The 14228-nt window shown below is 41.2% G+C and overlaps 1 protein-coding gene across 6 annotated transcripts in view; it reads left to right on the forward strand.

The window, feature by feature from the left end:
- The first annotated feature begins 460 nt into the window (after positions 1-460).
- The window catches only part of fmnl3 (formin like 3), a 38864-nt gene continuing 25096 nt past the window's right edge, over positions 461-14228 (forward strand). For all 6 annotated transcript variants that reach the window (XM_023330824.1, XM_023330819.1, XM_023330813.1 and 3 more), the window contains exon 1: positions 461-1037. In XM_023330824.1, the coding sequence (XP_023186592.1) occupies positions 924-1037 (114 nt within the window). In that variant the 5' untranslated portion in view covers positions 461-923. The remainder of the gene's footprint in view (positions 1038-14228) is intronic.

Raw genomic sequence — 14228 nt, forward strand, 5'->3', positions numbered from 1 at the left:
TATATATATATATATATATATATATATATATATATATATATATATATATATATATATGGATAGATAGATATAGATATATAGATATAGATATAGATATATATATAACAGTTTTTTTTAACTGTTTTATATATAAACCATGTACCGTTTTCTTTCATTTTCACAAACCGAGAAAAATGTCGAAGTAATGAGGAAATTAAATAAAAAAATATTTGGTTTGTTTTCGTGCCATACTTCTGCTTGGCCACAAGATGGCAGCGAAGTGCTGGTAGACCTTTAACTTCTACATCCAGCTGCACTTTCAACGACTGGCCTTCAAGTGCCTACAGATGTGAAAGCGATCGAATGACTGACGCCTCTTTAGCCAATGGGAGCAAGAGTAGTCTCTGCGGGGGCGGGAGAAACAAGAAACCCAGCCCTCTGAGTGGATGCGACGGCGAACAGCTTAATCAGGATCACACAACAATAATGAATGGAAACGCAGCGTAGCCAAGAAAAGTTGAGCAGCTTGAAAAACTTACTGTCGGCCAGTAAAGGACACTTTATCAACGGCTTTGAGGAAGAATTTGCTTTTTTTTGGAGTGATGGATTGGCCGGTTGAATCTGATATTTCACTTTGGAGAAGAAAGCTGCGTTTCTGTGGGAAGTTTTGAATTGTTTTTTTTTGTTTTTTTATCGCTAGCTTGATTAACGGTAAATGGCACTTATTGGGACAGTGATAGGAAACTACCGCGTTGAGTCAGTCGAGTTTTACTCGCGAAAAAAGTGGATTATGTGGAGAAAGCCGTAAAGGAAGCTGGAGAATTTGGGGGAAATATTTAGCCTCACTGTGGATTATCACCAACAGAGAGATAAGAAGAAGAAAAGGAGAAAGAAGAAAAAAAAAGCGGATAAGTTTGGACGTTTCACGTTGACAGGAGGGTAAAATGGGTAACGTGGAGAGTGTTGATGGCCAGTCCGAGATGAAGCATCACATCATGCCTCTGAAGGTGCCCATGCCTGACCCCACCGAGCTGGAGGAGAAGTTTGCCATTGTTTTGGTAAGTCAGAATGAACCCAGGCTCTTTATTTTTCTGTATCTTACGGTCTTCCCTGGTCATTATTTTGACCATATCTGCTGAGCCACTCCTCGCTCGCAGTGTGAGTGGCGCATCCTTTACAAGTTAATCATTGCGGATTTCTTAACGAGCTTAAAGTGTGTTTGTGTTTACGCGTCGACGTCTTTACGGCCCATCATTAAATGAACAGACTTGTGCTGTCCCGCCCCTCACTTTTTGCCTGCTGCCCCCACCTTCCCGTCCTTTTCCTCTCCTGCGGTTCTTTTGTCTCCCCGAAAGAGTCAGAAAACGGAGCCTTGTAGCTGAAACGGCAACTGCAGCCTGCTGGGAGCAGCTGAGGGACATTTCCAACACTGCGAGCAGAGGAAAAAGATGACTGTGAATCCTGGATGGAGCACATCAAGGCCTTTGTTTGGTTTAGTTTTCTCGCTGAAGGCAGGCAAAGCATCTGAGAGCAACATTTTCTGAATTCCCCCAAAACTCCCACACCCGAGGAGTTTCTCCCCTCCCCTTTTCCCTCCTTCACTCCACATCAGGTTGTTGCTGCTGTCTATGAGTGCTTTCTTATAATTAACACACACACACACACACACACACACACACACACACACACACACACACACACACACACACACACACACACACACACTCATAAGGCACTTCTATCACTTTTCAACACTGTGAAGCATAGGATGACAGATTGGGACAGTCACATTAGGCCAAAGAGACAACACCATCCGTGGCTTTTACTCATCTGATCTTTATTACTCATTATAGAAGTGAGGTTTGAAAGCTTCGTATCTCACAGCTTTGTGTTTCCTAATTTGTATGGTGCAATTTTGTGTATGGCTACACATTTCTGTCTGAAGTGTTCTGTGGGAATTGCACTTGCAACTTTTATATTTGGACTTGAAATGATCAGTGGGAGTTTTTTCGGGATGAAACCCCGATGCTTTTAGCCACAACATCCACGTTCAGCCAGGATTTTTTTTCTCTTTGCCTTTTCTGTTAGTTTTTTTTAATTCTGAACTTGAGTCAGCTTTCGAAATTCAGATTGTGAAAGTGAAATGAATATCCGTCTTGGTGTTAAAAGCTTATTTTTTATCACAGTATTTGACAGCTTAATTTATTGCTTTTTTATTTTTTGATCTTGTGCGGGGAAAAAGCAACCCTTTTTTTAATTCCTCTTCAAACAGGTGGGTTGAAGTCATTTATTCAAGCGTTTCATGTCACAAGAGTTAAAGCTGCCTCGCATGACTGTCGTCTTCAAGCATCATTGTCTGCCTGGAAGCCAGTAAGCAGTCAAACTGAAACCCCGAGTTCAGAAGGGGCCAGTTAAATCCGTCATTTTGGGTCGTTTCAATAAATTGCCCCTGACTCACTGACAAAGCAACGACACTTTAACTTTTTTTTTTTTCATTTTTAAAAGACTTTATTGGTTCTAGCGACCTTTATTTTAGAGTGGTTCAACAGGAAAGTGGATAATGAGAGAGAGAGGGAAGACATGCGACAAGGGTCATCAGGTCAGGACTCGAACCTGTGACGGCCGCATCGAGGGCTAAGGCCTCCATATTTGGGTTGTGCTTTACCCCTGTGCCACCACAGCGTCTTTGCAAAAAAAACAAACAAAAAAAAAGTTTCCAATGAGTTGATGCTTCTCCCCCCCCGTCCTTTGCTTTTGAATCTCGGAAACAGATCTTCATGTGGTCTTCTGTTGTCCAATAGGCTGTCGTTGTCAAACCACATTGTTCCCAGACCTATGATTAACCTGTATTCTAGGACCTTTTTTTGTTTTTCCTTCCAGACACAAACCTTAACAATATAAACCTTAACAACTGTTTGCAGTTGTTAATATAACCTTAACAACTGTAAACACTGGAGTTTACAGTTCCAGTATCTTCCCATGCAGAGACCCCCCCCCCCCCCCCCCCCCCTCCCCAACCCCACTGGTGTTTATTTGTCATGTAACGTGGCAATTTTTCTTGACTGCTCATTTCAGGCTCCTCGTTCACTCCGGCCACGCCTCGCACTTTGCTCTCACATTTTTAAGAGTTTAATTAAATCTTCAGGCGGCGAGAAGGTCGACGCGTTTAAATCATGTCTGCAGAACACTCGCAGACCCGCCACGAGTTTGGATAAAACTAGCCACGGTTATCGGCAGCCTCTGAATCAAACCCTCCGCAGCAAGAATTCAGTCAAGTCAGTCGCAGAGTCTCAGCTGTAAGATAATTATAGACCACACTGTACTACACTATTACAACATCTTAGATGATGTGCTCCACATGCTGATTACTCCTGTGAGAGGTTTGGACGTTTTACAGTGAGACAGTTTTATCGCGTGGTAGTTAAGACAGTTTTTTTTCTGCGAGGTGCATTTCCTTCGGAGAAAGCCTGGAAATGGTTTCATCGACACGCATCCTGGCTGAAGCAGAGCAAGCCCTGTAGCCGTCTGGCTTTCCTGCAGCACAAAGACGATCCCTGTCATTATGTTCAGCCGTGCGGAGCGGCCGATGATTTCCACGCGTGAAGCGGTAGACTCAACATTTCAGCTCTGAGCTGAGAGTGGGGAAACGCTTGTCAGCCTCCAGAACCCCGCCCCGCTCTCCCCCCGTAATAGCTCCAGATTTCCTTTACTTTGTGGGAAAGAGCAACACGGTCCTATGTTTTTAGTCCTGTTCACGTACTGTTTGGAGGTAAATGTACATCAAAAGTCATCAGATTTCATCAAGAGGATAGGATGATGGGTGTTTCTTAATGTTGGTGGCAGTAGGTCGACCCACTAATGGTCCATTTAAAATGTCTAACTGGGATTTAAGTGCCTCAGAAAGGTTTGGGAGCAATAATGCTTCAGAGTCTCTGGGTTTGGACTGGGCCATTCCAACGCCTAAATATGCTTTGTTCTAAATTGTTCCTTTGTAGCTCTGTTGCTGTTCTGCTTAAAGGTGAACGTCTGACTAGGCCTGATAAATTAAAATGAGCTCAATAATTTCCATTTGCATAATTTACTGTTCTTCTGTTTTCTCTCTCTCTTTTTACCAAAACTGGTCTTCAGTTTGGTGCTTTGGTCTCAACTAGCCCTTTTTTTTTTTTTTTTTTGAAGGACAATTTTGTTTACAAAGACTTTGTAATTCATTTTATTTGTTGTTTCTGTTGTTCTGTTTGTTTTACTTTGGATATTTTAAATGTCTCCAGTTCCAGTGTCAAATGTTCATAAGAATTTAAAGGTTACTAATCTTTGAGAACACATTCTGGCTTTATAGTATCATACTTGGAAAATGGTCTCAAAACTACAATATTATCATTTATTGTGAGAACTTCTGGGGCAGTTTTTCGTCCAGCAGTTTATCTTGACGGGTCTACGCCTGACCCGGTCTGATGTCAAACGTAACGTCTGACTGGTTTCCCTCCAGATTCGTCCTGGACTGTTCTGCGTCTGTCTGTCGATTAGCTCTGACCACCTTCAACACTGGCCACTTGTTGCCACTTCTCCATCAAGGCCGGTGTTGTGAAGCCTCGACCTGAGCTGAGGGTCTCCTCCAGAGTTAACCTCTTGGCCGCTTCACTCAGACATCTGTGTTTCTAATTGCCGGGTGCAAACGGATGAGTCCTCTCTCTCGGGCACGGCGCCCACCCGGCTTCACTGGACTGACAGCAGCCCCTGATGATGTCATGGCTGCAGCAGCCATTCCCCGGTGTAGTAATATCCCCGCTCTAATGACTTTAGCAGGGTCGCTCAGGAGTGGAGGAGGGGCGGGACCCCTGAGTTAGCATATATGACTACTTCATGTGGTGTGCTAATAAAATGCTTTGGTTCGCTCTAAACAGCAACATGTGCTAAAAGCATCGACTCGCTCCTTCTGCTCTCTTTTGTGCTACCTCGGCTTGTGGCTGGAAAAAGGAATTTTTCTCATTTTACAGGGGAAATTGTTTCTATCATTGTGGTTTGTTCGCTGGGCAATAAGAACCGTGCTGCTGCGGCTGCTTCCTGCTTCCTGCTAATGTAAAGCTGATCTTCACTGAGCTTTAGATGACTACCTTGACCCCGCTGATAGATTTCCTTCTTTCAACTAAATTCTGAAGTTGTAGCCTTGTCTCAATAATGTTTATTTCCCCAGCTTCACCTTTACTGGACTTCTACCACAATTATAACTTTTCCCATATAATCGTGTCTTATGAAAGTGATGTGAGATGAGAGACAAACATGAATCCTGTGTCTTGGTTTCAGCTGAAGGCCAGAGGAGAACTCGAGAGGGAAGATTTCCCTTCAACTGGTGTTTTTTTTTTGTTTCTTTCCTTCTGTTCCCGGTCAGAATGACTTCACCAACAGCACACATATATTTAGGAGCAGCACTGCTTATTTCTTTTGCCCCTCCATTGCACTCCAAACCAACCTAAATGATTTCTCTGACTCTGCTCCGTCTCCTGAACTCTTGTCACCGAGTTGCATCATGCAGCTCTGTGGTGTTTACTGCTTTTTTTTTTTCAGTTTTGATTGTGGGAAAACTACCGAAAGAGGTTATGTCAGTCGTGTCAGATATGCTGACAGTGTGACTCCTGCTCTGTCTGACGACACCGATTCTTTATGGCTCAAGTCTGAGGGAAATCGAGCCGCCTCTCAAGTGGAACTAATACATTCAAGCTGCACGGGGAAAAAAAGCAGCATAAATCCAAAATCATTTTTATTTGCCAAACAGTGGTTGCGGTTTTTGCCTGATATGACTTGGCCTGGTTTGTGGAGTAAACTGGGAATGTTTCTCCCATGACTAAAACATATGTTGTGCGCGGTATTTCGCAAAAGTATCTTGCCCATCTTCAGTTTTTTTCTTTTCATGACGCAACAAACTTTTGTTTGTTGGGATTTTATATCGTAGACAAACAAAAAGTACAGCATCGTTGTGAATTGAAGAGGAATTTACACATAAAAAGTGTTCCTTGTACTTGTTCCATCCCTTCTTCATCAATACTTTGGAACCAACGTTCTTGATTTCAAACTAAAATACATTTCCTCATTCAGCTTCGCTAAATATTTTCAAGTTCAATTATTTTAAAGGTTTAATTTAATGTTTTCCAATTGGATTTAGAGCCATTCTAATCTGCTTTATCCTAATTCAGTTGTTGCTGAAGAGCCCACAGCATAATGCATCCACTACCGTATTGTACATTAGGGATACAGAATCCATTGTATTGTGCATGTAGGCAGAAAAGTCACATTTTAGTTTCATCTGACTTAATCACATCTGAAGAGAATTGATCAAACTGGCTTTTATTTAGGATTATCAGAGAAAATAGGGTGGACAGCTAATGCAGGACACACTTTTTTTTTAAGGCTTTTATTGGTCCAAAAAATATTACACCACCAGTGTCTTTTGTCTTGTCGGAAGAATTCACAAGAATAAGTATGATAAAAATGAATACGATGAAGTTTGTAAGTAAAACATGGCAAAATCTGAAGAAGTTGAAGGGATAAGAGTACTTCTGCAGAGTACAGCTGTTTAATTCATAAATCCCAACGGTCTAAAATGGAGGAGATTATAGCAGATGACTTCAGATGATTTGGTTTTAGAGCAGCCGGGCAGACAGAGGTATTGTTGTGTCCACCTGGCGCCCTCTGGCCTCAGGCTATACCACTCTTAGGTCTGGCATAGTTTATAAGGAGTTTTAACGTCTTACTACTTTTTTTTTCTCTCTCTCTTTATGGTATTTTTTTAAACCAAAAGTTAAGATCCACGACAAAGTAGGAATTAGGAAACCATGTCCTTGTATGTACATGTTAGATTTCATTCACGAAGCTCTTCCTTTTTTTTTTACTTATTGCACTTTGTATTTTAGGTGATATGAGATATTCAGTGTAATAACCACATGATATCAGAATAATCAGGTGGGTGACTCGCTATAGTTAGAAATATCTTCGTCACTTTCTGTGTTTTACATTTCGAAAGCGTAAAAGTGTGACTTCACGGTTACACCAGCTGTTTACCCCATTTTCCTGCTTTTTGGCCAAACTTACCAGCTGCTGCTTGTTGATTCACACTTGTCTGTTTCCCTACCACAGGTTTATCATATCAAAAAAATGTGTATGTATTCCTGCCTTGAGTTGCTGTGTTTACAAGAAAGGGAGACTCTGACAAATTACAAGGGTCTCCCCCTTTTTTTTTTTTTTTTAAATAGCACATTTGCCATTTATAGGCGATCGCTTTGCCTTTGTGTGTGCAGCTGAGTGTGTCAATGGGGGTGTGGAGCATGTGGCTCTAATGCAGCTGCATCAGGGCTGCATGTTGGAGAAGTGGTTTCCTCTAAAGTACAATGGGGACTCTGTCAGTTGGTGTTGTTTTTAGAAAAGGGTGCCTCATCCCCCCCAGTGCCCATTGTGCAGCCACACTCCATTTTTTTTTTCCCCCTTCAAGAACCGCTGCAAGCCCCTTTAAACAGCCGCTGGGCTGCAGCTGGATCACGCCGCCGCCTCTGGTCTAGAACACTTTACTTTCGGTTGCCTCATGACTTCTGCTTCTCTTATAAAATGACGCTAGAAATTAATGAAGTCATTTTTATTAAAAATAAAGGGAGTTTTTTATTTTGAGAAATGCGGTGATGTCACTAGTTAATTTTTGCTTTATGATTGTTTTTCTTCCTCCTTACTTTGTTCCCATTTCTTCACTACAAATTCCTCTGAAGATTCTCTGAATGGAAAACGTATTATCTCTCCACAGTCCTCGACCTTTTTAACCGGACAGCGTGCCAACATGCCTGACCAGCATGAGTTAATGTGGCATTCATGTACCTGCATTCCCAACATTCCCAGTGCGTATCCCCTGTTTGCCTGGGGCTTCCCGGAGGCTTGCTAGGACACTGAGAATAAGCAGGATGTATGCCTGACAGCACTCAAAAGCTCACTTCTGCAGGGTAAAAACTTCTAAATTGGACATTTCTGAAATCAAAATAGAAAAATTGTAGGTGAAAGATTTGCTACTTCCCCTCAAAAAAAATTCTTAGATGTACTAAGAATTTAGAGACTCCTTACTTGCTTTGAATGTGATTGTACTTCCCTTTTAAGGAGATTTTCAATAGTTTCACAGAATTTCTCAAGCTATTTTTGTCACTTTGGCTTTCCTTTCAACATATTTTCTGAAAATCCTGTTTTCAAGAAACAGGGGCGGAAAAATAATGGCACAAAGAACTGACTTGAGACCTGGAACATTCATTATCCTTTTGTTGATAATCCCTTTCTCACCGGGTTTTCAGCACTTGTTCAGGAATCACATATTTCATATTCTTTTGCTGACAGTAAAAGGTTTCTGTCTTTGTAGACGTCTTCCAATACCAAAGTTTATAAAGATCCAACTAGCTCACTCAACGAGGGTTCTTGTTTTTTTTTTTTTTTTAATCTTTGAATGAATTGGGTAGAGATGTACCAAGAAGAAGCAGAGAGTTTTTTCCCTTGATTATCTTTGATCTATTGGCAATGTGTCAAATATAGGAACTCGTCGTAGTAGATAAAAAAGTCTAAGTAACAGTGGGTACATTTTTGAGCTTCATAAAATAAAAATAAAATCAAATAAAGGTTGGGAACATATTCCCTATAAGTGAGAATAATCTTGTCATTTCTGTATCTGCTGATGGATTCAAAACTACTACTTGAATCAGATGAAACTTTTTTTTCTACGTGATGAGTTAGTGATTACAAAAAAAGTGTCAATCTGAATCAACAAGTCAGACTTAAATAAAACTCTAAATCAGAGTATGAAGCAGGAACACCTGATTGGTACTTCTTTATTTATAGCTCAGAGTTATAAATAAATAACTGAAAGGTTTTATGTGCTGGATCAGGCAGAAATTATGTGGGAAAAAAAACATCCAGTATTGAACAGTAATGTCAAATTTCTAAGCTGCTCTGTTTTACGTCACATTTGCTTTCAAGAACAGATCAGAAGATGCAAACAAATGTTTATTTCCTGATTGCAACACTTTTGAAGCTTCTGAAAACTCTCTGGCTTCAGACGGACCCTGCAGGACCCTTTATCTGTTACTTTTGTGGGTTAGCCTTCAGAGAAGCCTGTGATGATAATTGTTTTTTTATTTTTTAGTTTGGACCAACTTATCATTGCCGTTTATCGCTTCTGCATCACCGGTTAAACAAACCAAGTAGCAAATGGGCTCTGAGAGGAGGTTGTTGATTTATGAACTGGAAGTAGCATTTTACCGCCATCCTGTTGTTGCTTTGGTGTCCATTTGATTGTGTTGAAAAGAAGAGATTGGAAGTTATTTATCTTAGCAGCCTGACTCAGACGTCGAAGACGAGGAGACATGCCGTAGGTTCATAGTGGAGAGCGGTCAGGCTGCCTCTAGAGGACAGAAAACCTGGCAGTGCAACTGTAAGCTCTTGATAGAACATTGTTTAAGCAGCCCATAATTTCAGATGGACACAGTTTAGTGAAAGTTTGACCCTTTTTACCTTTATTTGTCCTCCCTTATGAAACTTTGTTTAGAAACAATCCTTTAGGTGCTGAACATGACCTTTAGACATCTGAGGATAATTTTTTTTCTGTGTGATTAAAATGAATATAAAGTCTTAGATGTTTTTGCATTATGCATTTTACCTTCATAGTGAAAGGTCAGGGAGTTAATCAGAAGTTATGAAGTGGTTTTATTTTGATTTGCGCTCTGATGGCGGTTTTTCCCCTTCTTGTTCTGTTTTTTCCCATAAACACCTACACCATTGTTTCTTAATCCTGCATATATCTGTACAGAAAGCCCAGCATCAGAATGAGCGACGCTCTCTGTTTCTTGTGTTTTTTGGTTTGGTAGTGTGCACTTCGCTGCTGTCCCCTCCTTCCAGCATCTCTGTGTGTGCACGCTTTGTTATCCTCGCCTGGTTTGGGTTACCTCGCCAAAGAGCGAGGAGGCCGATCGGGTGTCCGCTCTGAAGAAAGGGGGGCCGTGTTTTCTCACACTCTGCTCTGTCGCTTTCGGTTCAGTGAGACCTTACCCCGGAGTTGGACAAGGCGCTGAAATTACACTTAAAACAAACTCGCTGCGACAGTGGATGTATCAGATCCGCATGTACCCCGCAGCAGAGCAAACCCAAAGTTACCCGAAGCGGCTTTTTGATTTCCTGAAGAGTTAGCGGAAGTCCCTGCAGCTCTGTGACGGCAACAGCTGAAGCTCCCATCCTGTCTCCTGTCATTGTGTTTCACTGCAACGGAAAAGGAGTTATCCAAACATGCAGCGCTGACAGAAACATCCATTATTATAAAATTGGACGTTAGAGTCTGTCATAAAGTCTGATGCACACCAATGATATCAAATATGATGGTCATTCAATTTGATCAGCCCACCTCATGGAGTCATGGTCTCCTGTGCAGTCAGTGTGAGACATGTACGCTACGTCAGGCAAATATCCAAAAGCTAGTTCTATGTTTACCTCTTTCTGTCCTTCTCAAGGCTCGTCGAAGTTATTTTTTCCAGAAGGACACGTTTATCTTGAACTGCTTCCAGTTATTTCTGGTTTAGTGGGGACTGGGCATCACTTTCCATTCTAGGGTTGCTTATTATGCTTAAGTATTATGCCAGCTCAACATATTCCTACTGTTTTCTTTGCCTCCTTGTTGGCTTCTTTTTCTGGTTTTTGCTGGGAACACAGATCCGCAGAGCTTATATTACTCATTATGGAATGCTTCAGTATTTTTATTTCTTGACCATTTATTCATTTATGGTACTCACTGATTAATGACTGCACTGTTATGCAGGCAAATTTCCCAATGATGTTTTTGTTTCTTATAGAAACACTTTTTAAATGTATATATTTTTATTGGTAATCTACTGCAGATAATTAGTTTTACAAAAGTTTTCACACCCCCTGAGTGTCTTCACATTTTGTCATGTTACAAAAAGAAACTAAATGTATTTGATTGGAGTTCTGCGTGAACGACCAATAGCGGAAGAGAAATAAGCAAAATGTCACAAGTGGAATATGCATTTATTGTTCAGTCACCCTTACTGTCATAAGCAGAAATCCTGTTTATAAAATGAGCTCAAAGATGTAGACTGGTCAGATGAGAGCAGAACTGAACATTTTGTACTCTTCTAATACATGTGGTGGAAGAGTAGAAGTGCTCATCGTCATTCTGAACACACCAACATTCTCCCTGGTGCTACATAGCGGTGGCAGCATCATCCTGAGGGTTGGCTTTTATCTCAACAGGGACAAGGAATCTGGTCAGATTGAATAAAGGACGGAAGGAGTTAAATACAGGCTGAGGAAAACCTGACAGAGTAGATAGAGTTTGGCTGAAAAATGCCTGATTAATAAGCATTTCATGTCATAATAATTATTGATTAGTTTTTGTGTTTTAAGTGTGAAATACTGCCAAACTGGTGGCAGACCTAACTCTTTTATCCACAGTTTTCACTCCACACTGTTGTCTTTTATTTTTAAGCAGTTATGAGTTACTCAACAATTTGTTGCTAGGTAACCAAAATGCAAGTGAGTTGCTAGGTGACCAAAGAGTTGAGTGAGTTAGTTGATGCCACCAACCTTGCTTAGCTGGCAGTGCGGGTAAAGTCTTTCCTCTGCCTACATTCCCCAGAGTGCTGTGCCGTTCTGGATAAAAGTGAATAAGCTATAGATTGTATATTCTATCAGATGTATTATCTGTTGGTATTAATTATATGTCTATCGCGGTATGTATCGATTTTGATTTGATAGAGGCTGTAAAATAGACCTAAAATCCAATGAATACTTTTGCAATCACTGTAGAAATTATTCTCAGTTCACTGATGTATGTAGAAATCATACATCTCACAGTAAGCTTATATCTGATGTGATTTTTTTGGTCCCTCCTCCCTGGACTCTGTCCTGATGAGCAGAGAGACTTTAGTGTCTGGACTGCCAGCGGCTCTGTCCAGCACGGTGAGCTCTCCAGCCACCCACTCCTTTCCCAGTGAGCCGATGATAGCCAAGTCTAGCCCTCAAAGCCTATCAAATTAGATATAGACACACATTGTGAAAGAGGAAGCATTTTGGCCAGGGGTGGATAAGGCAGAGCCTAAAAGCTTTTGTTGTGTATTTGCTATTGGCTCAGTGTACGTGTACAGTATTTCTGGCAGGAAATGTTTCACTCGAGGTCAAGGAGGAAACATTCTGTCACTCCTCTCCATTTGTATCTTTTGGGGGGCTTCTAGCTCCAGCTGCCGGTCATAAACTCATCTCAAGGCTGATTGTAAATCAGTTCAGGTTAGGCGGCTGTCCGGTCGGAGGGGGCAGATGGAGCTGCTCCGTAGAGTCGGATATCTGCGCTGGGACCTGGGGGTCAGCGTGTGACTTAAGTGCTCCGCCGTGTCCTTGGTAGCTTTACTCGCCTCCTTAACCAGTAACATGACTCTCTGAGCTACTTAAACTGCTCTCTCTTTGAAACTTTCCTTTGTTAGCGGCTCCAATATCCCCCTGCTTTAGAAGTTACACCCTCACCTGGTCGGCTTGTAGGCGTTTGCTTTACAACAACCATGTGTCTAGATGATGTGGGTTCTTTTTCATTCATTTTACAATAGCTACCACAAACCAATTGTACTGAATCATCTGTTAACCCATTAGTCCGGAAAATTAAGTTGAGCAGTATTCATCTTTTACCCACCCATGACTTTCATTCTGCTTAAGTGGGAGAATTGACATTAAAACCAGTCCGTCCGGTTGTGCCGCGTAATGCGTTTTACTATATAAAAAGGACCAGAGGGTATAAATTGACCCTACCCACCTGCTATTGTTAGTGACTCCACATGAAGGAGGGGGGCAAAAATTAGCTCAAATGTCAAAAGGATGGGTATGGCAGAACATCAAATCAGAACAAAGCCCAACACTGGATCCTTTGTACGCTTCAGATTCAGGTCCAGCAGGAAAGGCTGCGCTGGGAGCAGAGGATACGTGGGCAACATAACAAGCACAAACATTTTTGGCATTTCTGTAATGTTTTTCTCCTAAAATGGGCTAATGGATCTTAAACTTTTTAAAGTGCTGCTGCTCACTCTCCCACATAAAATGACCTCTTTTAGCTCCTTCTAAACACAGGAAGTGAAAGATAGCATCGCTGTGGGAGAAAGTGAAATGAAATTAGCTAAATTGGGTTACTTGGCTCAAATTCCCCAAATCTTGTCGGGAAGGAAACCTCTCCTATGACTTCTGTCCCTCCATTGTTTGCAAGCAAACGTCTTACAGTGGAGTTAATAACACCTGTGGCTCCTCGCTCTCACCTGTGTTTGTTTACACCACCAAAACCTCCCACAGACATTATTAAATACCTCATATATCACTATATGACAGCTCTCTGAATTGTTATGAGATTCTATTATGCATTAATTGCTCATCAGTCAAATACTTCCATGTTTTTGCCTCTAATGAATAGTTCTATATGTGAAATCATCCAGTCATACACCAAAACAATACGCATGTTATGCTTCCTTTGTTCCTTTGTCTTTGCCAAATGGACGAGTATCTCTCTGTGCATCTGGTCTCCATGTTTTCCAGTAAGTCAGAATTGAATTACTACAAAAAGAGACCTTCCTCTTCGCTTCCTTGCCCTACAGTTCTACTTGAGAACGCACTGGCCAGAAAAACAAAGGGAAGCAGTCTTCAGGGTTGGACAGATCCTAGAGTATTTATCCAGAAGTTCTCAAAAAGCTTTTTGAAGCCAAGAGGAACAAGTTCTCAATATTTAAGCAAAATATAGCTTTTGTAAAATGACCTATAGGTTTTGTCAAAAATAAAGAAGAAAACACCACAAAAACATCAGCTATTAAGGGATGGATACATGGATACATCAGGAAGGAGGACAGGCTTAAAAAATCGACTTTGAAATAAAAGATGACATAAATTAATTGGTCTAAGATAAAAAAACAAAGCTGCATTAGAGTTATTGTAGTGGTAGTCATTTTGAAGGGTTGGTTACACTTCCATGAAAATATGCCTGTTAGATTTTAGCTTTGCACATTTGGCCACTCCACATTCTATAAACTTTTGTAAAGGTTATAAGAATTTCTGCTTGTGCTGGTTTGTGCTGCGATCCTTTTTAAAGACATCAATAGAAGCTTGCAGAGGTCATCAAAGGTCATCCTGGCCAAGCACATGACCTAAACCAAACACAGCTGGTGTCAATCAATTGTGCTATGTTAGTTCTGGTTTGTGCT

This window comes from Xiphophorus maculatus, chromosome 1 (assembly GCF_002775205.1).
Source record: "Xiphophorus maculatus strain JP 163 A chromosome 1, X_maculatus-5.0-male, whole genome shotgun sequence".
NCBI lineage: Eukaryota > Metazoa > Chordata > Actinopteri > Cyprinodontiformes > Poeciliidae > Xiphophorus > Xiphophorus maculatus.